Here is a 26,372-nt window from a genome sequence, read left to right as displayed (position 1 = left end):
GCTCTGGTCTCCAAATGACAAGCTTATGACTATATAATATCATGTTAATAGAATGTTGTACAGCATTACGACACAGGTGTAAAGGCAACCCCAAAGTTGGGGTTAAGTGCTTCTCCAAAATGATATCATCATCTGTACCATGCTTTCAAAACACAGAAAAACAAAAGCTCATAAAACATAAAACAAACAACAGATACAGTTCTGTCGGTATGACATACTGTACCTTCTGCCCACCTCAATGGGAGGACTCCAATTTCTTGCAAGGTGCAGAAGAATCGACTGAACAGCTACTAGTGCCACAACTGAGAATACATTCCCTTATAAAGAGACATTTAGGCTAGCTCCAGCTAATACTGTATGGAGGAGAGGTAGGGGCTGAGAGTACAGTAGAGTACTTACTAGACTGGGCAGTCCTGGCCTCTATGGGTTGAGTGAACACCCCCAGGCCCATCTCAGAGCGGGCGGCCAGAGAGAACATGTAGAGTGTGTCTGGCTTCAGGCCCTCGACAGCATAAGATCCCGCTGGGGTGAAGACGATATGGAGCTGTGAAGAAAGTACCTCATAAGTGTCCATGCTAGGTACAGAACAATGAGATTGAAAGTAATACACATACTGTAATTCACAGTTCCACACAAAAAGGAACACAAACTAGGATTTCCATCTTGGGTCCTATATGGCAACATCTTAAATAATGCCATTTGGAAAGCAAAGACACAAGGACAACAAAACCATTTACCTTACTCCCAGAGTTACTCTCCCAGTACATGAGCTCGTACTTGGTGATGGTGTCCTGGACTGGCCAAAGCCAGGACAGCATGATGCGCGTGTCCAACTCTGCCTCGGCTTCAAAACTGGTCGGCTGGGCTGGGACTGCAGGCAGGGAGATAGAGAAAGGACATTTACTGAAACACTGTTCTCCGAGCACATCAGAATTCCAACTGGAACGAAGGATTCCAAGTGGAACGAAACAGACATGCCATGAGACACTGTGGGATGGGCTGTGCTTTCAAACGCATCACTCTGTAATAGCACTGAGATAGCACTTTCACAAATATACTTTCTCAGGTGGCTCCTTTAGAAGCGATAGTAAATCTAGAGGAGAGACATTTAAAAGAGGAATTCTGAACAACAAAACATTCTGGGGAATTTCTCCGTCATCGTTTCTCCTCTCAGAGGTGTCATCAGACTGGGAAACAAAAACATTTTGTACTTGGACATTCAGTAAAGAAGATATGAGTGGTTAGAAACTATTAGAAACTTCTGTTGGTGAGACTATTGGTGTAAAAACTGTACATAGGCGAACAGTTAAACCGCTCAAATAAACCTATACACACTAAGTGCCCTAAGGAGTGTCCTTGTCTCAAAAGGGTATACACTCACCTCCCTGCTGAGTCTTGACCTGCAGCACGTCAGAGGGAGGTCCGTCCCCTACGGAGGTGAACCCCAGCACACGGAGACTGTAGGTGATATCAGTGGTCAGGCCTGAGATGGTGGTTAGGCGGCTGTTGTCTGTGTTGTGTTTCTGCCAGGTGCTGAGTGGGGTGTCCATCTCAGAGCTATAGTACACCCTGTACCCTCTGATTTGCCCGTTGGGCTCCTCGGGCGGCTCCCACTGCACCAGCATGGTGCTGGCGCTCAGCATGCGGGCCTGGATAGCCAACGGGGGGGAGGAGGGTGCCTGTTCACTGGTGCGAGTATCTACAGTGCTGCTGGGAGGGCCACGCCCGATGTTGTTGACTGCCATGACACGGAACTCATACTCAGAGTAAGGGCTGAGGCCCCCAATGCTGTAGCGCGTGGTGGCAACACCATCGACTTCCTGGAAGCTGTTCTCAGACACCTTGGCCCGGTACTGGATCACATAGTACGATACAGGCTCAGGGTTACCTGAGTCCCACGTCAATGTGACGCTGGTGGCGGTGGTCTCCGTGACGATGAGCGACGTGGGGGGCTTGGGCAGGGCTGTGGTCAAACACAGGAGAGAAACACACAGGTCACAGATGCACTTACTGTATATCTCAAAGCCTTCCTAACACATGGCCTGCATGGGCAGACGTGCTTTCTCTCTCATGCAGGCTCAGCACTGCGCCACTGAATGGAGAGAGACAAGCAACACATTTTATCACTATTCAAGAGGCTGTCTCTCTCAGCACCTCACCTGACACTGGAGGGGGAAGGCCAGTCATGTTCATTATCTCACAAAGCAAAGTGTCTCTCACCCAGCATGAAACACACTCTCGCTATTAACAGGTAGAGCGCATATTCATCATTCACTCTCCCACTCTCAGTAGAAAGCTTTTTCTTTCCTTCGTCTAAGCCTTAGGAGGAAATGTTGCCTTAGACTCTAAGGCAACATTTTCTGTGGGAGTCTTCTGTTCAAGATAAATTGAGTAATACAGTGTCTTTGGAAAGTATTGAGACCCCTTCACTTTTTCCACATTTTGTTGTGTTATAGATTCTATTTAAAATGGATTAAATTAAAATAATTTGCCATCAATCCACACACAATACCCCAGAATGACAAAGTGAAAACTGTATATTTCTGTATATGACAAATTTACTGACATTTCTAAAAACCTGTTTTTGCTTTGTCATTCTGGGGTATTGTGTGTGGATTGATGGCAGATTTTTAAAATTTAATCCAAGTCTATAACTGTGGAAAAAGTGAATGGGTCTGAATACTTTCCGAAGGCACTATAAATCTATTCTATTTTCATTTCACTTATTGATCTGAAACAACAATGTACTGTCCATACTGTACGGAATAGGTAAGGTAATGGAGTATCAAAATCAATACAAGGTCATTATGTACAGTATATATTGTCTGTATATTCTAACGGTTGATTTATCTTGTTTTCCTTTCAATGTTTGGAACTATTTGACAACCTTTTGAAGTGTAAAGTGGCATCTTAGAAAAAACATGAGGATTTTATATTACACTGGCAGTACGGTTGGAAACGTATGTTTGGTGCACATTCAGCAAATATTACGATTATCATTCCTTTGCCTCATGGTAATGATAATGTTGTGCATGCTCACAGATTTTCTATTTCCACAACCCAAATGGAAAGAGCATGCATTGCAATAAAATTGTAGCGTAAAATGATGCTAAATCACTTTTGTGTTGTGCACATGATTGTGCTGCTGTCAGACTCCAAATGGATCTGGCCATGTAAGAGGCAGCGGTGGGTAAAACAGTGAGAATGCTCGCAGATGGCCATTAGGGATGAACCATTGCAACCTGAGGCTTTCAGCAACCCTCTGCAGTGCCTGTCTTGACATCTGCTGTATTATCATGCGGCATATCCAGAAAAGTCAACAACAGCTTTTCTTTCCTTGAACAACATCTGAATCCCCAAACGATTCCGCTGAGTTACAGTATGTTAAGTTAAAAGTTAGGTGAGGGGTTTTCATGCATCGCACACAAGCTACTGAATAATGTGGGAAGCTTTTTCACCAACAGCAGTATTTGAAGAGAGAGCTCAGCTCTTACTGATTTGAAAATAGATCATCATCTGCTTTCCCTAATGTGATTCCATCGCTAAAGTGCTAACTGTGGAGTGTCTCTGTTCAGACACTGGACGTAGACCTCCCTCTCGAAAACTCAATCTATCATAAAATCCTAGTGGGATTCTCTAGAATAAATGAGTGAATGAATGATTGCTAAGACTGATAAGTATTCAAGCATCGCAAATTATAATACAGTGTGTGGTGTTTCAGCAAGTGCAAATAATACCTCAAAAAATTTACTGACTTCATTGATTTCCATATTTCATGGCTATTCAACTCACTATCATCAGAGCAAGAAGATATAACAAAACCACTCTTCTTTTCAAACATTTCACATTGATAATGAACAAGCAGTGAATTAAAATAGTTGTTGAATGGAGTCTTTACAAATTGTATGCAGAATGACTGTCTATAAGGCGTCTTTAAAAAGTATATTGTTTTGTGCTGCGCATATTACGTAATGCTATTTCCTTTCCTGGAAGCAAGATCACTTTATAGTGGATGCTTGCTTGCTATTTTGTCATCATTGAGTTTTCCGGATAAGTCTCAGACATGCTGAAATATTAATGACATTAATGACTGCACTGTCAGCTTGTGTCTCTGGGATTTATCATGTAAATATGACCTCCTTCCCAGTCTCTCTTTGCGGCTTACAGACAGACCATTATTGAGGAGAACAGATACACAAGACAAGTCATAATACAGTATCAAACATTTATATTGGTGAATTTTGAGCAACAGCTCCTGTTTCTATAAAGCATTTGATGACATAGAGATACAGATCTGTATATCTACCATATCTCTATATATCATTAATTATCTTTAGGAAATATCAGAGGAGATATGAACCCTCATTGAGGGATACTTGACAGTCACTCAACTTAGCTAACCTCCTGTTCCAAAGGCACATCACACACTCTCACATCCACACACTCTCTGTAAGACAAGGGAAAGACCTCTCACCTTTGACAGTGATCTGTGCTGTGGTCTCAATCATGCCCAGAGAGGAGATGGCCACGCAGGTGTAGTTGGCAGATTGGCGTATGTTGGTGAGCTCTAGGACGTTGCGGCCCACTGGCATCTCCTCCTCCTTGGTCAGCTCCACCTCTCCCGTCGTCCACTTGACGTAGGGCATTGGTGCCCCTACTGCCACACAGGTGAGGTTGACGCTGCCCCCTGGCATGACCTCATGGTTGGTGGGGGGGATGGAGAAACGGGGTGGGACACGGCGCACTGCAGGGGTAGAGCAAAGGAGCATGAGGAGTTGTGGAGGGGTAGGGGTGAGGGTTGGGGAGACACTGGATGGCTATGCTAAGATCATGGGGAGGCATGGCTGTCGCTGTACACCCCTGTTCTCAGGGGCAACTGGCTTCTTTGATAATTCTGCAATAGTCAATTAGGGTGTCTTCTACAGACCCCAATGCTTTAAGCTACATAGTGCACATGCCAATAGCTCTCTGCTTCATACAACAGTCAAAGATGGCCTCCTCCTCTCACCATTAAAGAATCTGTTAAATGTGCAAGACAATGCCCAAGGCATGAAGCTGGATTTCTCAGGAGTGTTTATTTATTGGGTAGAGGGATTAGAATGCACTTCGTGTATGAGATGCTGCTGTTCAAATTCGAAGTCAAAGTACCACATTCTGCTGAAATGAATAGAGGAGGCTTTCCCACCATCTCCATGCATTAGAAATCCCCTTAAGTGTTGGGGAGTACTCCTCATTGCATCTGATTTAGCGCAATGCTACCTTGCATGCAATAAATATACATACCTCACTGGCATCGCTACTCACACGGTGCCTTGGCTGAGAATGGTCTCGAAATGTGACTCACATAGTATAATTTAAGTGAAGAGCTGAATATTCTGGCCGCGAGGGGCTTAGATTGTGGCTTACAGGCTTTTCTCAGGGTTTCCCCTTGGTATAACCAAAATAGGGTAAGACTATCTGCTGTGTTAGTCAAACTGGGAGATATTGGAAGGTCTGGAGTTCCACAGAGAGTTTTTAGTTTAGTTTGCTTTTCGGTATTATTGTATGCATCAACAACTTTAATTAAATATTGCAGGGTAGTGCTTTGTAATTTGGGAGGGGACTTTGTGTAAGGAAACTGAATGTGATTTCTTAACATATAGTAGTTCAAGTGTGAACTCAATTAGTTACAATCAATCATGAGAATGTATTTGTGTGGGCTTTGTGCAGAGATAGTAATGTTGAGAGAACGTTGTGGCAGGGCGGCTATGCCAGGCTTAGACTCTGAACAGACAAGAGCTGCATTGTCTACTAGGACGAGAACCATCAGGCTCTGATATGCAGATGGCTGGCATTAAGATGGGTTCCCACAGAGACTGGCTCGCCTGTGAACATGACGTGGCAGAGGGAAGGAGAGAGAGAAACAGAAGAGAGGGGATAGAGAGAGAGAGGGGGTCTAGATCTGTGGGAGTCTGGGTAGGCCACAGTTATAGACCATTCCAGCGTGATCTCAGCAGAATACTTTTGAAAGTCAAGTTGCCAAATCAGATCAAGGATGCCAATCTGTTATTTTATGACTGTATTTTTGTCACTATGGAGGCTGTAAATCTTTGTTCAGGTGCACAGCAAAAGCCAGGCCTTGACATTTGATTTCTCAATAGATCTCCCAACACACACAGATGGTCTGCAGAACTCACATTAAGCCACTGCAAAATGATCCCCCTCTCAGACATCACTGGGACTCCTAATCATTGGTAAGCAGCCGTCTGATACTGTCTAGAGTGTGAACTATAAATAACTGCTCCATTTTCATCTCTCTTTGCTCAGGGAAAATGCATGGGTTGCAGACGCATGCCAAGAATGGTTTTAATTTGGGAAGCTGTAAGAGGAGCGCAGACTTCTGTGTGCGTTTGAAGATGAAATAGAGCTAACAATATTCACATCACAACTCTTAAAAACGTTGTTTATCATCACGACTTTGAAATTACCTGGTTATTTCCTTACCACAGCAAAATGGTGTAGGCAGAGCAATAAACAGTTATTCTAGGGCCCAGGTTGGCCAGCAGTTACATCAATACTGTATCTCCAAACTGGATTTGAAACAGGCAGGGGACTTTTTTTTTTTTTAAACAAACATCTCAGTTTTTATGTGACTTGAATGCAGTATGGGATATGCGACTACTAGCTCCTCCTGCCCTCCATGCAGAACTGAGTTTTCTGGAGGGAACCAGTACTGAGACACATGAAGAAAATGGCCAGCCAAAATTACATTTCCATTAGCCAGTGAGAACATGGAGGTGTTGAATAGTTCTCTTTCACAAAATGCAGCCTCCCTTAAATGATGTGGGCCAATGAATTCAGTTCTGCTGAATGTAAAAACATTCTCGGTTTACCATTCTTTTTGTTGTCGATCCACAGATTTTCTGTCCATAATAGTAGGAACCCTATGCATAAACTGAGATGTGTGCATGTGTATGACTACCTGTGCAGATGTGTAGGCACACCTGTGTGTGAGAGAGAGTGTGGCAGGTGTACCCACTGTGTATGCCCTTGTGATTATATAAAATGTGACTATGATTCAAGTCAGGTAACCACTGAGATGTTAAGTACATCTGTTTTTCCATAATCCAATTGAGGCCAATGATTGGCTGACTGTGGGTCAGCTTGGAGGAGTTAGAGGAAATGAACAAATGTGTTAGATTGGAGAGCCTGCAGGGTGTCAACGTGCTGAGCAGCATGGGGAGCGCTCAGCAGCGACCACGTTAGTCACTGTGTACATTAAAAGATGATGTTACCCATGGACATAGAGAATGATTACAATGTGATGGCTGTTGTTTACTGACTCGAAAAGGACAAGGGGTTATCAGCTATGAAACAAGCTGCTAAAAGGTCGCCCAAGGGGTGGAACACATTACGGTCCTGGTCGTAGGAGTGACGCTGGGTTTAGTCATTGATTTCACATGAAGCAGTTTAGCAGTTTAAGAAGCAGACGAGAAGCTGGCAGTTACAATGCACACACTCTTATCTTCACTGGCATGCCACAGAGAGTGAGAGGTAAGAATAGGAGGGAGGGGGATTTGAGTCCTGATAAAGAAAAGGTAGGGGTTGGAGCTTACGGGTGGGGGAGTGTAGGCACAATCATTTCTGCACAGACATATTCTCAAGCAGGTCATGCATCAGCACAGGTGCAAAGCAAGCGACATCACACTAACTTTAGCAGCCATGATCATGGGTCCATGCTGGAAGAATCACACAAATGGTCAACAATAAAAACCTATCCCTGTATCATTTTACTGATCAACTCGAAGGCTTTTCTGATGGACGCATGTCAAAACTGAGTTTGCCTCCTGATATACCATACTGCATTGATTAAAAAGGGATTCTACCAACCACAACAACAACTTAACAAAATAAAACAACAACATTAACAATTGATATGGTTCCAACCAAAGGGTCCAGTTTCATTCTTGTTGCTCTCTCTACTTGGATCTAAAAGTATTCGTCTAGCAGCATCTCACAAGGTGAGATGAGAGCAACAACTTCTCTATGATGCCTACTGTAGCTGCTTTGGCCTCAGCTCCAGTCCCTCCTAAAGCTTTGGCTATGTAAGCTTGTGGAGAACAGACAGTGACATGGGAATGCATGGGAAGCCATTTTGTAAGCTGCTTATAGAATAGGACTCTTGCACTCTGTAAGATACATAACACACAAAGCGGATATGAAAGTGAACTGATATACAGAATATTGTATACAGTACCACATACTGTACAGTACTACATGCTTTCCCAATATTCTGACCTCTGTGAACATGACTAGTGAGGCTAGTGAAGAAAATCATGTCTGGAAAGGCCTGAAGACCAAATCCTGACAACAACCACTTCCATCTAGTAAGAGCAGGGATAATTTAGAACAAAGAAGGTCTATTGGGCAGAGAGACAACTTCAGTACCAGCAATAAGAGGAGACAGAGATCGATTTCAACATCTCCTGCACAGCTCCCTCTCCATTTCTCTTAGGGAAGCTGTGTCAGTGAAATAAACTGTAATATCTAGGGATGAAACTGGAGAAAGGAGTAAATATAGCTCTCTTATGACTAAACACAATATTGTGATTATTGGAAGGTAAATCATTTTTATTTTTTTTAAATGGCATACAGTAGCTGGTTTGGGAATTGGCAGGAGGGTTGAGATAGTCTTTATCTTCCTCCCCCACAGAGAGACAGCCTCTCAGCTCAGCCATTTAAGCTTGAAAAGATGGACAAAAACGGGCACACACGCACACAGACCCCCCCCCCCCCCCCCCCCCAACACACACACACACACACACACACATACGGTCCTTCTAACAAAAAAAAATGTTTTAAAAAAAATAATTCTCCTTTGCAGTCTCCTCTGTTTTCTGCCCTGATTGTTCTCTGAACTAAATCTGGAGCCCGCATTGAATGCTGATTCTAAAGTAAACAATCAAAGCTGCTTTAGCCAGATTAAATACTTGAAAACTCAAAAGGCTTTTCACTGTTAACCAGGATAACACTACATCCCCTTCTAAATAGGCGTTTGAGGGTGGGGAAAGAGGCACTTATTGAATTTTGAACTTGTTTGTAAATAGGCTTGATCTCTTAAGCTCATGCAACATTCCTATACAGTATCTACTCTCTGACCTCAGGCACAATGCGAAGAAACAATGATAAACCACACTGTTGCTGTGAAATAATGCACAACCATGACGTTGCACCACAGACATGTGAGCCCATCCAGTGTTGGCTTTCAAGATACTCCACACATGGCGAAAACCAAGGGTGCCATACTCTCCAAAGATGCATTCTGTCAATCTGAGTAGTTCATCCAACTATTCATGATCCAACCGTGAGAGTCTTAGAGGGAGAGAGAGAGCAAAACAACTGCAAGGCCAATTTGTTGTCTAACACTGCATGAGCACTATTCTAACAGGTGAGGTGGATGAGAGGCAAGGTAAGGGTAGTGCATTCAACTCTGGGACCATGGAACAACCTGTGGGCAGAGATACGAGGTACGGACTGAGATTCTGCAGCTTACAGTAATGATGGTTGGACACAGTATGAACAGAGAGGATGGGAATGGACTAGACACGCCCTGGGTGAGAAACACCTGGGGATGCAGACAATGCCAATAGACTAAAGCATGACAGGACAGCTGATAAAAATGATCCATGCAAGGCATATTCAAAGGCATATAATGAGGTGAAGGACTGGGGAGCAAGCAGCATAGCAGCTGATGGGGTAGAGGTTGGGGAAGGGGGTGCACTGTGGGAATTCAGATAGAGGCAGGGTCCTGAGAGAGGCCAGGACGGGCCTGAGGTGCCCAGCGAGATGCCGGCACTGCATGGCTCCAGTCCACCAGACCTTGGCGTAGGAGGGTAAAGATTGAAAAGAACCAACCTTCCCGTTGATCTGAGAGGTGAGGTTTGGATTGATTTTTGGATGGCAGGGTGCGATGATGATGAAGGGAATAAAGATAAAGAGAAAAATAAAATCAACAGAAGAGAAAAGGAGGAGGAAGAGGAAGAAGACAAGGAGAAACAGAGAGAGTAAAACAGGCAAATCTCTGCTTATCCATAAAAGAGAGAGTGAGGAAACACAATGGAGACAATAGCCAGTGCATTAACAGTAAACCAATATATATCTCTCATACATACAAACATACACATGATGTGTGCCTTGTATACATACACACAACCTCATAATATCAAGAAACATGGGCACGTACAAACAAATGGCTGCAAGAGCACAGACTCTGATACAAACCCAAACACACACACACACCCACACACCCACACACCCACACACACACACACACCTCCCTGTTCCTAACTCTCATGTGTAAGCCCTTTAGACACATCGCCTGCTGCCTCTGAATTAAGATGGCATTAGAGACTCAGAGCTCGCTGACAACCGGACTTCATTATGCACACAAAGCAGACACTGTCCTGCTGGTAAGACAGGCCACATTTATTCTGTCCATTGACTCCTTCTAAACAGAGCCACTGAAGAGAGCAGAGCTGGTTGTAAATACAAACCTGGCCACTGATGCTGATGTTGGATTAGTCATACATTCAGCCTAACAAAATTGGATTTTCAACCCTGCCTGAGCCTGACCAAAGAGCTGCACAATCAAAAACAAAGACAAACCTCTATGCACGACTCCAATGGCTAGAAATCACATTGTGTTTGGACATGATTCTGCACATGGCTCTTGGTGGAAACATTTGCATTCACATACAAGCACACACATATTGAATCAATTGAGTAAGTGAGTAAAGATAGAGTAAAGTACTGTTATAATCAATGCACTATGCCAGGGGTGGCCAACACGCGGCTCGCGAGCCGCATGCGGCTCTTTGCTCATTAATGTGCGGCTCTTCTTTTTAAAAATGATTTTCTATTTAAAAACATAAATAATAATAAAATAAAATAAAAATATGGAATACACATTACATCTTACATTAACTTGTATTTGTCATATTTTTACTCATTTTAATTTGGGAGTTATACGTTTAAATCTGCATCCTACTGCCGAATGTGTGAATTAGTTGAGTAACGTTAACTTATTGCTGTAGCAGCGGAACCAATCCACTGAACTAGCGAACCAATCACATACCTTGAAATTGAAAAAAAAAAGTGCTTCAGCGCGGGTTCATGATTTTGCTGGTGAGGTCTTTGCATGATATGTCTGAATTGTTTGGCTAGTAATCATCGTTCAAAATGGCAGGAAAAAGTGAAACCAAACGAAAATATGAAGAAGAACACCGAACGTTTTTAGAGGATTGGGAGAGTTTGTATTTTTGTGTTGAACGCAATGGAAAACCCTTCTGTCTAATATGCCAGACATCATTAGCCAATTTCAAGGCGTCAAATCTAAAACGCCATTTCACCTCACTGCATGCTGCCATAGACCAGGAATTCCCAAAAGGTACAGCACTCCGCACGCAAAAGCTGAACATGTTGAAAGGTCAGTCCGAAAAACAAACGCAGTTGTTTCGCAAATTCGCCAAACACGCTGATATCGTTACAATGGCCAGCTATCAGGTCGCGTGGAACATTGCCCGTGCGAAAAAGGCATATAACGAAGGAGAGTTTGTAAAGAAATGCATCGGCGAAGTTGTTGCAATCTTATCCCCAGAAAATGAAAATATGAAAAAAATGGTTTCAGACACAACTCTCTCGCCACACAGTTTTTCTTACATTTATAGGGGGGGGGGGGGAAACATTATAATTATGAAAAAGTTATTTAATTGCAAGGTGTGTGTGTGTGTGTGTGTGTGTGTGTGTGTGTGTGTGTGCGCGTGCGTGCGTGCGTGCGTGCGTACGCACTATGTGGCTCTTTGCAGTAGCCATGGCAATTTTTTTGGCTCATAGTCTCTGACTGGTTGGCCACCCCTGCACTATGCATTAAAAGATTCAAGATGTTTCAGTGTGTCAAAACTAGCCTGGGTCTTCAGATCCCTAAACCTCTCTATACACAAAACGGCAAGCCCAGACACTCACATGTGCACTCACAACCAGCATACAATAACAATCAACTAACCAAATACAGAAACAGACACAGACACAGACACAGACACAGACACAGACACAGACACAGACACAGACACAGACACACACACACACACACACACACACACACACACACACACACACACACACACACACACACACTAAGTGTCATTGAAAACCACCAAGACACGCTATGCCTTAGGTGACAATACTGTAAAGCACATACATACATAAGACATGAGCAAGCATATAGACAATGGTTGATTTCTTTTTCATAGCAGGATAAGCATTTGTGAAATGAACGTTCACATATACATTCTGTGTATATGACTAACACTTCAATGGACATGGAGTCAGTGCCAAAAAGACCCCACCCAAAATGTAATGCAAATAAAGAAACAGCAGAGACAAACAAAAGAAAAAGGAAGTAGAGATATTGGAAAAGAGGAGAGAGAAGAGACACCCCTTACTTTGCACACACACACACACACACACACACACACACACACACACACACACACACACACACACACACACACACACACACACACACACACACTCTTAATCCCGTACCAGTAGAAAGCTTTCAGGAGACAGAATTTGCAAAGGAAATGACAACACGGGTATTGCAAACACCTGGAAAGAGAGGTTAAACTAGTTTGAACAGGAAATCAGTACATGTTATGTTCAGTACAGTAACGAAAAACAAAACAGACAGACACATAGTGACCTCGCTACTTTGATTTGATGACTACTCAGTTGTGTGCTTGGTGGAGGGCTATTTCACAAAGCAGGTGGAGTGTTTTTTTATACATATTAATGACATTCAACAATTCAAACAATACGACATGGTAACACACATTGTGGACTGAGGAATTGCATACAGTGTGATAAACCTACAGAATATACATATTTATGACACTATGAAAAGCACTTGAAAAGATTATTTCAGTTCTCAAAGGCAATTATTTTCTCTAAAGTGAGATGTATATGTTCTTGGTGTAAGAAATTGATACAGGTATGCATGGTAAGAAATACTGCAGGATCTTAACACACACATACACATGCACACACACACACACACACACATGTAAGTAAGTACACAATCAAGGCAGGTACAGATGATTAGAGAACACTCACACATAAATGCCATTCATCAAACAAGCAATGCTAAATCTGTATCTCCAAATGCACTTCGCCTGGCATGTGGTCCGATTTAAGATCAAAAGGAGCAAAGCTCCAAGGAGAACCACAGGATATGATCTCTTATACGTATCTTTAATATTAGTTTTTCCTCACTTTCCTTATCATTGAATGGGTCATGTGTGCATCTGTGAGAATTTACGAGGTAGGCAAGCAAAGCAGTTTCCATCTCCGGAGGCCTTTCTTCCATCAGGTCAAAGATCAATTTAGTGACAATTTACTCAGGAGGATTCTGCAGCAGTGCAGGACTGCTAGTTTTATATTGTAGCACCTCCCAAGGGAACCACAGTGTTTAATCCATGTTAGCTGAGAAAGTCAGGTGGAGGGAACATTATGAGATCAAATAAAAAACATAATAATTTTGCTAAACGTATCACTAGGAGTAAGATGACAGATTATTGTATCCAAGATCTAATATGCTTACAAGCAGGACAAAAGAGACTAATGAGATGACAAAAATACACCTGCATGTGACAATAATCAAGACATGTGAATCACTATTGTTCTGCACTAAAATAAATAGAAACATAGTTAAAGGCCCATCCCTTTCTTGAAAAAAATACTCAAAGAACTCCAAAGCACTGAGTGGTGAAATTAGTCATTCACTGAGCTATTTGGGAAAGGCATGCCAGACATAGCTAGGAGCAATTCTCAATAAAATGCTGTAGTTTGAAATGTTGTTGCTCGATCGCAAAAAAGCAGGTGAAAGGAGTTTGGAGGGTTATATTTGACTCTGGCTACTAACTTTACAAACAGGCTAGCCACTTCACACTTCAGAGCTCTATACTGAATGAAATGTCATATGTCACAGCATGTGGTAAATTGTTTTAGGAGGAGCTAAGAAAATAGAACAAATAGAAAAGATCACCCAAAATACACATACTTTGACTGAAATGGCAATTTTCGGACCAGTGCAATAACATTGTGCAGCACCAGGATGTCATATGTCAGCTAATAAAACGTAGAAATGACTAAGGTGGGCCTTTAAGGGAAAGAGATGTACTGTATTAGAATGATGTAATACTGTAAGACTGAATAGGCATGTAATATATTGACAATGAATGCCCATCACAAGTTACATTCTTTGACATTAACTCATCAGGGAACTTTTCCAATGTGCCAACAAAGGGCATGGTTGATGGGAATGCCAACAGACTGTAAAAGTGAGGTAATTGGGAACCAGCTTGTGTTAAGCACTGAAATTGCCTTTGAGAACCTGATATTGGCGGTGGCTAATTGAATTGTTTGCTGTCAAGACTTTCTTTGTGAGAGCCCTGTGGGTTGGTTTTCGTCAAGCCTGGCTTGCTTTGCTTTGTAGTAGCACATGTAGCAATGTAGACTGCATCCTGTTGATGAGGGAATTTCCTCCTCACTCCCCACAGGGCGACAGTAACCACCCAGGTGTCTGTTTCTGTCTACAAGATTCCACATGTGCACCTGCAGACTCCCAACACCAAAACAATATGGCAAAACCAAAGCTGACCTCAGATTCACCTCAAAACAAATGAATCAAAACATCCCCTGCTTCTGTAAGGTGAGCAAGGTCAAATTAACTAATAACAGGTTTCAAAAGTACATAATAATCACTCAGAGGACAAATAAAAGAGAGGGGGAAAAACAGCAACAAATTATATAGACACATTGACAGAACAGGCATCAACAAGTTGACTTTCATTGGCTGAGTGCTGGGTGGTGAATGGAGAGGCAGGGGACATGACTACATTTCCAGTAAGGTGGTGAAGTGGGATGAAGAGATCCGTGTGAAGTATTTGAACAGGCCTGGCTGTGGAGAGGGTTAGCATTTGACCAAGGAGCAGTGGGAGGAAATGGGAATGACCTCCACTGTTTGAGGCTGCGCCCAGCAGTGACCTGTTCACCAGTGGGGCTCTTACCTCGCACGTAGAGGTTAGCCGGGGACGAGTATCGGGTCCCAGCGCTGTTTACCGCCACACACTCGTACTTGCCCTGGTCCGCTTCCTCGCTGTTCTCAATCTGCAGTGCTCCTGAGGAGAGAGGGCACACTGTCAGGGCTCAGGTCCACTCATGTGGATACACCCAGGATACAATGGATACTGTCCATGACCCAGAGACACACTCAAACCAGTGTGCACACACATAAATGCAACCACACAACCAGTACTGTACTATATACCTGCTCTCTCACAACATTGCAAACAAACAAAGTGCCAACTTGTGAAACGTGTCATAACAGAGAGACCTTAAAACAAGCCCGTCCAGGCTTCTGTTCGCTGCTACAGACAGAGAAGCACTTCCATTTTGGCAACACTGAGAGTATAAGGATCTACAGTAGGAACAATGGGATAGCTGTGATTGTTTGGGATACTTGAAATAGGAAATCTGTTTTCTTTTTGCAACCGCCATTATTCATGAAATATCCATGTAAATATTTGGTAATTACCTGTACTTTCATTCTAAAGACAGAGTACATGACAGTTGAGTCGAAAGACACTATATTTCAGAGCAATTTCACAACATCTACCATCCTGACATTACAATAACACTGGACAGAGGACAGAAGCAGAGCTAGGAAGACCAATGTCAAAGGTGAGCCATTTTACACATGCCTGCTGTCCCATAATCTTCTTTGACTTTCCAACACTTAAGTAAATTGCAAGACATTGTGAGTAATGGAAACGTTAGGATGAGATCACTAACAATGCTGCAGTGTTTTAACTGCTTCACATTATTCTGCCAAAGTTTCAGCCTTGCAGATGAACTGCCCACAAATCATTCATCAATTCTGCATTGCTCAACACTGACTGTTCTCATCACTTGCTCTACTGTTGGCGACAGAGTGGACGGGAACCATTTCTCAAACAGCAATGAAACAAATGAGTTAAAACAGACTTAGGGGTGAAAGACTCCTTTATTTCTACTATTGTCAACAGTGCTCTTTGGCCAACACTGTCTAGAACTAGATTTGGACCCAGGAAACAACACTTACCTGATTCCTGCTCACTGAGATACCATTATCTGTTTTCATTTCCAAAATCATACATTTCATTGCACTTATACAAAAAAACAGATATTCAATTTAAACACTCAGTATTGACAGACAACATGACTGTGTCTCTCGTGATTATGTTATGTTGTTGATCTGTCGGATGTAACACTTATCATGCAGTTTGCGGTCAGTGAAAGCACATTGATCGAAAATAAATGTGAACATTATTTCAGTATTTCAGAAATAGTCCTGAAATGCATCATGGGATGAGTTTTGTAACATAATGTTAAGTGCTAGTAAAAAAAACAAAAAAAAACAGAGATAGAGATAAAAGAAAAAAAAAGACTATGGGTGTGTGACCACATCCAAAGTGAATCTGGTGTTGGGAGAGAGCCAAGAGATGGAGGAGCGTCCGATACCAGATACCCTTCATCTGGCAGCCTCCATGCTGTTCTGTATGTCCGTCATCAAGGGGATTCTGCCTGAGATGTGTATCCTGATGCTACAGTACACACATACACGCAGACAAGCTCACTTACACACACACACACACACACACACACACACACTTACACACACACACACACACACACACACACACACACACACACACACGGCATAACATACGCAGGTAAGACTTTCTTCTCTTCTAGACATTTCTCTTCCATATCACAAGCCATTGTCAGAGAGATAATGAAAGAAACCATGTACTGCTCTTTTTCCAAGGTCTTAGCTTTCTCCCTCTGGGCTTGTACGGTATCTGAGAGATCAGAGCACAGTGTAGGCCAATCCTCACATTGTTTCTGAGGTGTGGAGAGAAGGCAGAGTTAAATCTGTCTCTCCATTTCATGTTTATTTCCTTTTCCATTCCACTTTGATTGGCCATCTCATGGCAAATTCACCACGTCTTCAAGGCAGACCCCTCGATGAGATGAGATGTTCTTGATCTCCTGAGAGAAGAGACCATAGGCTCACATGATGTTGTTCACTCTGACCTATCTTCCCCCGCTCTAGAGGCTAATCAACCTGTGATAAGTATAAGACTTCTCTGAGGAGGAGATTCTGGAAGCCTTCAACAAAAGGTGTTAGGCACCAGAACTCTCTGCCCTTGAGTGATTTACTAAGAAGTAAAGCCCTAATAATGCAGTCTACTGTTCCCCCCTCCTGCAACCTCTCTGGACAGTGTGCAGACAGAGGTCACCACTGACCACTTTTACAAAGTCTCACAGACTACTAATCACATGAGCTGTCAATCGCCATACGCTGCATATGCTAATAAGCTCATTTCAGACTCTTTGTAGAGTCAAGAAATGAAAATCGGAAAAGATCGGTCAAGAGATCATGATCCGAAACTCAGACTGGGGCTGCCATTTAGAACATTTAATAATATGTTTGCACCTAGGGTGCATGTCCATCTTGCTCTTTTTCTATGCCTTTACAGTCTTGTCAGGTGAACCGTAAGATAGATTTGATTTGATGGAATCATTTTTAGATAGTGTGACGCTTGCGACTTCTTTATTTAATAGAAGGATAAAGACTAGACAGACTTACAAAGGGTCATGCGCTGAAGCAGAGAAGGTGTCAGGGCAAGAGAGAGAGAAGGACAGAGAGCTGGAGATGGGGACATTGTGAGGTGAGAGGAAGAGGAGGAGGAAGAGGATGAGGAAAAGGAGGTGGTGGAGGAGAGGGATGGCGTGAGTGGACATTTTTTGCACCCAGCATTCTTACCTCTGATTGGTGTACCACCTGGTGAGGTAATTTGAATGCAAATAAGATTAGAGAGAAGCATTAGTACAAAGATGAGAGAGAGAAGAGCGTCAGAAAGAGAGCAAAGAAGAGAAAAAAACAGCAGTGAAAAGGAACTAGTGTCCAGTATTTTTCCAGTACCCTTTTTTCCCTCCTTTCCTGTTAAGGAAAAGCCTAGCTGATGTAAATAAAGTTATAAAACGTGATATGGATATACAGTACATAATACGTTTTGTTATGTTAGAGTGAGACACAGTGGTAACTCAGTGGTAACTGTGTCCTATCAAGGTTATCTAACAAGAACCTATTTTATACAGCACAAAGTGATGCTACAATGGATGAATACTTATCACACTTAGTATGGCTATATGCTCAGGACAAGCTACACACCAGGATGTGCAATTAACAAAAGCTTGCTATAATCCTTACCTATAATCCTGAGTCTGTATTGTGCATCTGGCTATTTGTTTTCTCCTGGTGGTTGTTTGTGCTATACACCTGGCTGTTTGTGCTACAGAGCTGTCAGTCTGTTATGAATGATCACTAAACTACTTATTCCCTACAGTACATCTGCCTCTTTCTGCAAACGCCTATGGCTATCAGTTACTCTGACCCCATGTTCACCCAAAATGGGTCTGTGTTTTGGGCTTTTACCTAAAGGCATCTGAGAGTGTCTAGAGACTGGATCTAATCTGGGAGTCTTTTGCATCCTGCCATAATGAGGCTGACAAAAATATAGGCTACATATGATGCAATGCAAAGAAACCTGTGCCGTGGTATAAAGTTTTCATACTGCTGCTTCAATAATAGGAATTGTGAAGGCACTTTACAGTACTGTTTTAAAGTATATTGTTTCATTCTATAATGACTAACTGAGTGATTACAGTTCAAATATATGTTTAGCAATTATCATATTGTGCATACTACCCTCTAACTAAGAATGTCTTTCACACAGTGAATATTCCTTGAGGTGTTAGTAAGGGGACATTTGGGCATATCTAGTCACATGCGACAAACGGTGGAGAAGGTTGGTTACTACACAGATACAACAGATCTGGATAATGAACCAACCACTTGCCACGAATAAACCAGGAGCATAGAGATGGAGGAACAGGGTTGAGAGTGAGGAGAGCCCCTGGAGGCTGTGTGGCCTCCCCTGTGTTGAGGAGGACATCAGCAGCTTCCATGAGTACTACAGTACACTGAGACCAGCCAGGACAGACAGCCTCCATGGCTGAGGAAAACTCACTCCGGGGGGTTTTGTGTTCAGCATGATAGCGAGGGCTCTGTCATGACAGCTTTCAGTGTAGCAAGTTCATTGTGAAAAATAATAGGACTTTATTATATTTTCACAATGTCCAGAGTAGGTATTATTTATGTCATATGTCTTGGAGAAATCAATTTAAGTGAATTCATAGTATTTGTACCAGCCTTTAGTTGGTGCAATCACCTCATGAGTTAAGAGGACCCAGAGTTTGAGTGACTGTATGACACACAAAACATGGTCTGCTACTCTTGCAGTGTTTACCAGAGAGGAGCAGGGTTTAGATTTGTCAACAGAGACAGTAATCTGGTTCTCTCCCACTCCTACCTTCCTATCAGGTCCCTGGGCGAGTAGTGGCTGTTTGCTTATCATGTGGCTAGCATTGTAAACAGTGGTTGATCGATGTCTGGGACAAAATCCTTAGTTCAACAGGCCTGGCTGTAATTACTTGGAGACAACGTTATGTTTTAGAGGAGCTACAGCTCCATGTGATGCAAAGGACAAACAACATCTATCCTTCATTTGCCACGAGAGTGCAAAGGTCTCAAATTGAAAAATGGAGCTATTAGTGTCCCTTGATGGATAAAAGGTATTTTAATAGGAAAACTAATTTATGAGCAAATGCAATCTCACTACTACATAATCAAGTGTATTTAAACAAATAAATTGCATGAATGTCAAGTGTTGACATGACGTGAAGCTATATTTCAGTTAGTGTGTTGAGTAAATGGTGTGACAGTAAATGGTTAGGTTTTTTTTCTTAAAAAGGGATATGCCCATCTTTGCTTGACTGCAGTGGGACTCTGTGTGACGAGGAAGCGCTATGAACCAAATTGAAACAAATTGCTGTGCTGTCATGTTAATAATACATGGTGTATCTCTCCTCACCTGAGGCCCCAGCTGTGGCATGGGAAAATCCTCAGTGCTGGCTTCAAAGCCAGAGATATCCTACAGCCTGTCTTTCAGCCTTTCCTCTTGCTCTGTTTTTAGATGAGAGGAGCCAGAGAAGGGGCCTCTAGCTAGGAGAAAACTATGGAAATGGACCTTTATTTCCCTGCTGCCAGGGCTGGGAAAAGAGTTCTGGCCTTGAACGCCTTACAAGGTCGGTAGCATGTATGCTAAGGTTTTGGGGCACCAGATCTACCTTTCTCTCCGGTGTTTTTATGAAAGTGACTATGAGGAGGTAAAAGGCCTATGGAGCATGTATAGGCATTGTGAAACAGGACAGCCTTAATGTGGACCTTTCATTGCCCTCAGGTGACAGACTGTTTCAGACTCTGAAATGTCTCCTCTCTGGTGCTGCATCACCTAGCTGGTTCCAGTGTTCCAAGATGTTAATACTAAGATTAATGGCTGTCCGCATCTGGTAGGCACCACAGGCACCACTTAGGTAATTAATGCAATGTACTGTATGCAGTTCAATAAAAGTAGTAAACTAGTTATTCAAACCCTTAGGCAATGATATCAAATCCTTAGGCTTTGCATTTGGAAATAGAAATGCATATTCTCAACATATGTGTATTATTATCACCCAGATATTGTGTTTCAGTGATTTGACTTGACATGTTTGATGTGTCTCTTTCTGTGTTGTGGGTTTGGATATCCTGAAATTATTGTGCGTGTGTGTGTGTGTGTGTGTGTGTGTGTGTGTGTGTGTGTGTGTGTGTGTGTGTGTGTGTGTGTGTGTGTGTGTGTGTGTTGACTCTACCTGAACGGAGCTGTTTTATACGCCCATTGCTGCTGTTGATGTCCACAGGTAGAAAGTCTTTGAACCAGGAGATCTCAGGGTCTGGGTTTCCACTGGCCGCACACAGCATGGTAGCTGTGCGAGTCCTCTCCACTACCTTCAGTTGGGGGCCCATGTCAATGGTGGGGAAGCCATGGGGGATCTGGTCCTCTGTGACAAACAAAACAAGACAAAGAGGAGTTAGCAGTCTCATCCAGGTAGCTGCTACAGACATCCATTGAGTGGTTTCATTCATACAGCCTCCAATCTTGATATGTGAGACCACCCCAGGGTCTGGGCTCTGTGATTTGACTTTCATGCCACAACATTGAGCCTGAGAGGTGGTCCTTTTTAAAAGCTGTGAAATCCAGTCCTAATGTATATAGCTGGGCCATGGCTTGACTAATCCCGCCACAGAATTTTTTGTCATGGATCTGCGCAAGCAAGAGGGTGTGAGATGCAATTTCACTCCCGCTGAATTGCATTCTGATAGAGCCGGTCCCTACCCTGCTCAGATAATCTGAAAGGCTAAGTGTAGTCAAATGCCAGCCCTGCCAAATTACAGAAACATCATAAAATCACTGCCCATTCCTTGCTTCCCCTTCCCCTTCCCCTTCCCCTTCCCCTTCCCCTTCCCCTTCCCCTTCCCCTTCCCCTTCCCCTCTGTGTGTGGAGAGAGATACACCATCTTCAGGAGCTCTACAAAGGAACAACTCACACAGTGACACAGTAAATTAGAATGACCTTGAAACAAGACCTTAGCTTAGCTACGCAAGAAAAATAACTGATGGACACAGGACAGGTTTGTATAAAAGGTTTTCTTTTGTTGGGTACAATGGTGAATGATGTCCTTTTATCAAAAGTCTGGTTCTCTGTGTGTCACATAATTAACAATGTCAATAAGAAAGTTACATTGCACTTGTTGGATCGGTGCTGTGTCATTGTGAAATAAATCAAGGAGAGCAGCAGCAGACAAGCCACATTGATGAGTAGGGTGATCTAACACCACTACCCTGCATATTATATATATATATATATATTATAATATATTCTTAGGATGATGGTGTCCATTAGAACTGTATCAGCAACAGGAAAACCTCTGGAGTGATCCAACAATCATATATTCTCTCTGAGTATATATCTCTGAATACTCTTGTATTCATCAAAAAAGGACAATCACTTACAATACAGCTACAGTATTAACTGTGTCAATTATTCATAGAAATCATACATTAGTTAACAGGCAATTACTAAACTAATGAGAAAATATGTGTCTACGTACATGGACTCAATAGATATGAGAGGCAAAATATGAAAACCACCCAGCTACAACTAGCCTAAATTAGTTATTGTCAGTGACGGTGTCAGGGAGGGTAATGAGCTCCGACAACACTTTATTTGGGATGTTCCATCATGATGCCTACATGAGGCTGTCATAGACATGACTTCCAGCTTGACATAACAACATGCAATAATAGCTTTGGACAACTTCTGTCATATTGCTGGTCTCTGCAATAAATCTTCTAGGAAGCATGACAAACAGAGAGGTAGTGTTTTAGTACAATTTAGTATTTTAGACAATGCATCGTAACATATTCATAACAGAGAGCTGTGTTGTCTGATAAGCTGAAGTCATATAACTGGTGATGTGAGAAATATAGGTGCCAAAAATAATGAGCACAAAAACTGCCCGGTTTCCCAATGACATTGAAGCAAAACCTCTAACACAAAGAGTACAGCCAGACACTGAGGAACCCTCTAATAAAGAGCTTAAACCAAGTTGTGAAAAGGAGGTAGGATCCCATGGAGAGAGGGACAAATGAACCCAGGGGACTCTGGGGAAGGACTGGATGGTTGGCTGGCTGGTTGTGGAAAACACCTAACCTGTCAATGCTGCTCCCCCAGAAGCTCCCACTGAGGCTAGAACAGCCTGTTCTCCTCATACAATAAGAACTGATCCTCATTTGTTGTCGTTTTCACCCACTGTGGAGGAAGTTCATAGTCTGCTGGGGAGGGCGTTGTGAAGAACTGTTTGCTTGGGGAACACTTTGTGTGTTCAGTATGTGTTATCTTAGGACTGATGGTGTAATAGTGCCCAATGGGAATGGGGGAATGGGCCTGCAACAGTCTACAGTACCAAGATTTCTTCTTATAAGATCATCATTCTCTCCTAGGCACACTGGGCCGATATAGATTTCTATAGAGTCAAAGTTAGGTAGCAGACAGACAGCATAACAACTTCCCAGTCAGTACCTGTACTAAACCGAGACTTTGTAACGACAAATGATACAGTGTGCACAGTCTGTACAGTTTGTCTCATATTAAATAGACATGGGGCTACAGTAGTTTCCACCAAGAGGTTTTCAAATAGCCCAGTGAATTCTTTTTGGGGCACTTTGTTGATTTAGATGGGTGAACAATACTTAGCATATCTCTACATCTGTGAAAAAGAGAGGCAGAAAAAAAAGAAGGAATGAAAGAAAATACTCCAATCATCGTGTAATTCTCTGACTTCCATCTGGTCTCAGGTGACAAGGTCATGGCTTACAACTACAACGATTGCACTAGTAGCATTCTCAACAAAAAAAGGTAATGACGGTTACACATAGTGTCCCCCCCCCCCCTCATGACACTGGATATCAACACCTGAAATAGTTTAGTTTAGTTTAGTTTATTAGGATCCCCATTAGCTGTTGCTCCTGCAGCAGCTACTCTTCCTGGGGTCCACACATAACATAAAACACATGACAAAGTACAGTACAGTTATAGACAAATTACAGACAAGAGTAGCATAGATTAACACAAAGACAATACTACATTGAATTAAAATAAAATAATCAAACATTGTCAGAAACCAAAAAACTAAAGCTGTGAGTATTGTAAATGGAATGTTCATAATAGCCGCCCAGCTATGTATTTTCAAGAGGGAATTACCATGCCTTTGGAAAGGGGACCCCACCTAATCCACCACTACTCTGAGGAATTCCTAAAATTGGTGATTGTAGTTTTTCACCCGACTAATCTCTACACACAAATAGAGCTGCCATTGTGCTGCGGCTGATAGCCTGTCAGTCAAATGGTATTTACACAGAGGATGATGGTGTACCGACATGTCCTGTCTGTCCGTTCCTGTCACTCAACTGCCCTACCTCATCTCTTTATCATCAATGACAGGAGGAGGGAAGAGGGGAGGGGGAGGGGGAGGGGGAGGGAGGGGAGGGGGAGGGAGAGGGAGGGGAGGGGGAGGGAGAGGGATGGGAGGGGCCCAGTCTTCTTCGCATGCCATCACAAATGACTTAACTGTGTCAAATCTATGATATCTGTCTCTACTCCCAGACCTGGGAAAGAATTCACATGCCCCACATCCTTCAGCATGTAATCCAAGGGGTCCCAGACCTCAATTTAAGGGAATACTGACTGCATTGCAGAAACACAAATATGCCAGGTTGCAAGTTTGGAAAATCAAGAATGGAATTGCTAAGAGTGAGTATAACAGCATAATGCAAAACTGTTGATAGATTGGAGTTGTATTGTCTGACCAATCCAGCTCTCCTCTGTGTGACTAGCCATAATTTAACTCCAACTAGACCTCATTGTCATATCACAAACCAGACACCTCAGGTGACATACATCTCTAGCCCTTACTGTACAAGCTGCAATCCTCAAACACCCTGCCAATTTTGACCAAGTCACATCACACTGTCCCTGTCCCATATCACTGAGTCAGCCACAGCCTGGCTGAGAGCTGGGGGAGTCTGACCTCAGACTCAGGCTTGTGGTAGAGAGGGAGACATGGTGCTGGCTGCTCACACTGAGCGTATTGTTCTCCCAGTGCAACTGTGACAAGGTGTTTGGCTCCGGCAGAGCCACGCATTCCGCCTGTGACGTGGTGTCTGCTTTGTAAGGGCATAAAGAAACACGATTGGCCAATATGAAGACAGGCTCGGGTGGGGGTGGTGGTGGCAGCCACAGGCCCAGAAAGTGGGTCTGGCTACAGGTATGCTACAGGTTTGATGCCCAGCTCAGTGCTTGTGTTGAAAGACACTTACAGTATGTTCACCTAGTTAGGCCTTACATGGTGATGACTATGTGTACCTGAGTGCTCTACAGTATGTGGGGTATTTGTCCTTAATCATCCTCTCTACAACCACTGAATGACTCTGAAAGCATTCAGAGTGAGCCTACAACTCAACAGTGGCCTGAACGTGTTGGCTGTTCTTTAATGACTCCCGTACTCTGTGATCTCTGACATACTGATACATACAGAGATCACAGAGAACCATAGTTAGTGTGCGTGTCTTGTCGGCTATAGAGATGCACCTGTCGTGTGTCCACATCTTTAAGCAGCTCTTATGGTGCTGTTTACATGCTGGGAAGCAAGCCAGGGACAGAATTCCCCGGTAATGAGTACAGTACTACTTTCTGGGTTAGTGTAGACAGAGGGGCCTGTCTACAGTGTGGGGCTGACAGGTCGGCCTGCCTGAGGATCCCATCAGTATCATTTACCACTCAGGATTTTCCCAGAGAATCTGTGGCTGGGAGGGAATATTTGGGACATGAATAGATGCTGGTGTATATGACTGGAAATGTTTTACTAAACAAGACTATCCTGTTACAATTGTGCAGTAAGCATACCTGCACTATTCACTCAGTGAGGGCATCTAACAGATGAATGATCACATCTGTAACATGAAACTTAAGTACACATTTTTTATTTTAAACCTCCAGTAATAACAAATAATAAGAACATAATGATACATGGCTCAATCTCTGCTGTTGTGCATTATAACTGTTACACTTTACATTACATTGCCCCTATACCTGTGTAGTAACTACATAATTACATAAGAACAACATGCGATTGACATGCTGTTACACAGTACATTAGTAAATACTTTGTAATAGGGTTGGGCGGCTTATGTTATTACACAAGTGAAATAAGGACTGTTCCAAGTCCCAACTTGACCTCAATTTACCATGACACTTTTTGCGGCAGATTACCTCTGTCCACTTGTCTTGCAAGCCAGCTAATTTGAGAGCTGAGCCACTGTTTTGGCATTACAGAAGCACCACAGTTTTGGCCTCAGGCAACTACCAATATAATTAATGCCATACTGCTTGTGTTGCAGAAGCAGTGGAGCACACTAGAGAAAGGAGGGGGTTCTAAAACAAAGAAAACACACCTTTCTCTCCCGTGGTAGTTCCTTCCAGCAGCCCCCGCTCCCTCGGCTCCTCCACTCCACTTTAATCAAGCAGACACCAAAAACCCCCAGGAGGAACTATATGTTCTTAATAAGATCTTCCTCGCTTGTCAAATTAAAAGAGCCACAGCGAGTCCTTACGTCAGGTGAGAGACGGGGACAGAGGGTTGGGGGGGGGGGTTAGAAGCACAGAGGACAGGACGTGACAGCCGCTCTGTCTAGGAAGCTTGCAGAGAGAGAGACCTTGGCAGGGAGGGC

General features: G+C 43.0%; 1 protein-coding gene across 4 annotated transcripts in view; it reads right to left on the bottom strand.

The window, feature by feature from the left end:
• The window catches only part of ptprfa (protein tyrosine phosphatase receptor type Fa), a 117,221-nt gene that overhangs the window by 49,075 nt on the left and 41,774 nt on the right, over window positions 1-26,372 (bottom strand). For all 4 annotated transcript variants that reach the window (XM_083671685.1, XM_083671687.1, XM_083671686.1 and 1 more), the window contains exons 5-10: window positions 20,896-21,084; window positions 15,105-15,215; window positions 4,475-4,744; window positions 1,382-1,963; window positions 738-871; window positions 400-544 (exon numbers count right to left, since the gene is read on the bottom strand). In XM_083671685.1, the coding sequence (XP_083527811.1) occupies window positions 400-544; window positions 738-871; window positions 1,382-1,963; window positions 4,475-4,744; window positions 15,105-15,215; window positions 20,896-21,084 (1,431 nt within the window). The remainder of the gene's footprint in view (window positions 1-399; window positions 545-737; window positions 872-1,381; window positions 1,964-4,474; window positions 4,745-15,104; window positions 15,216-20,895; window positions 21,085-26,372) is intronic.

This window comes from Argentina silus (assembly GCF_951799395.1).
Source record: "Argentina silus genome assembly, chromosome: 6".
Taxonomy (NCBI): Eukaryota; Metazoa; Chordata; class Actinopteri; order Argentiniformes; family Argentinidae; genus Argentina; species Argentina silus.
Note: the sequence above shows the minus strand (reverse complement) of the source record. Positions and strands in the feature narration are given on the sequence as shown.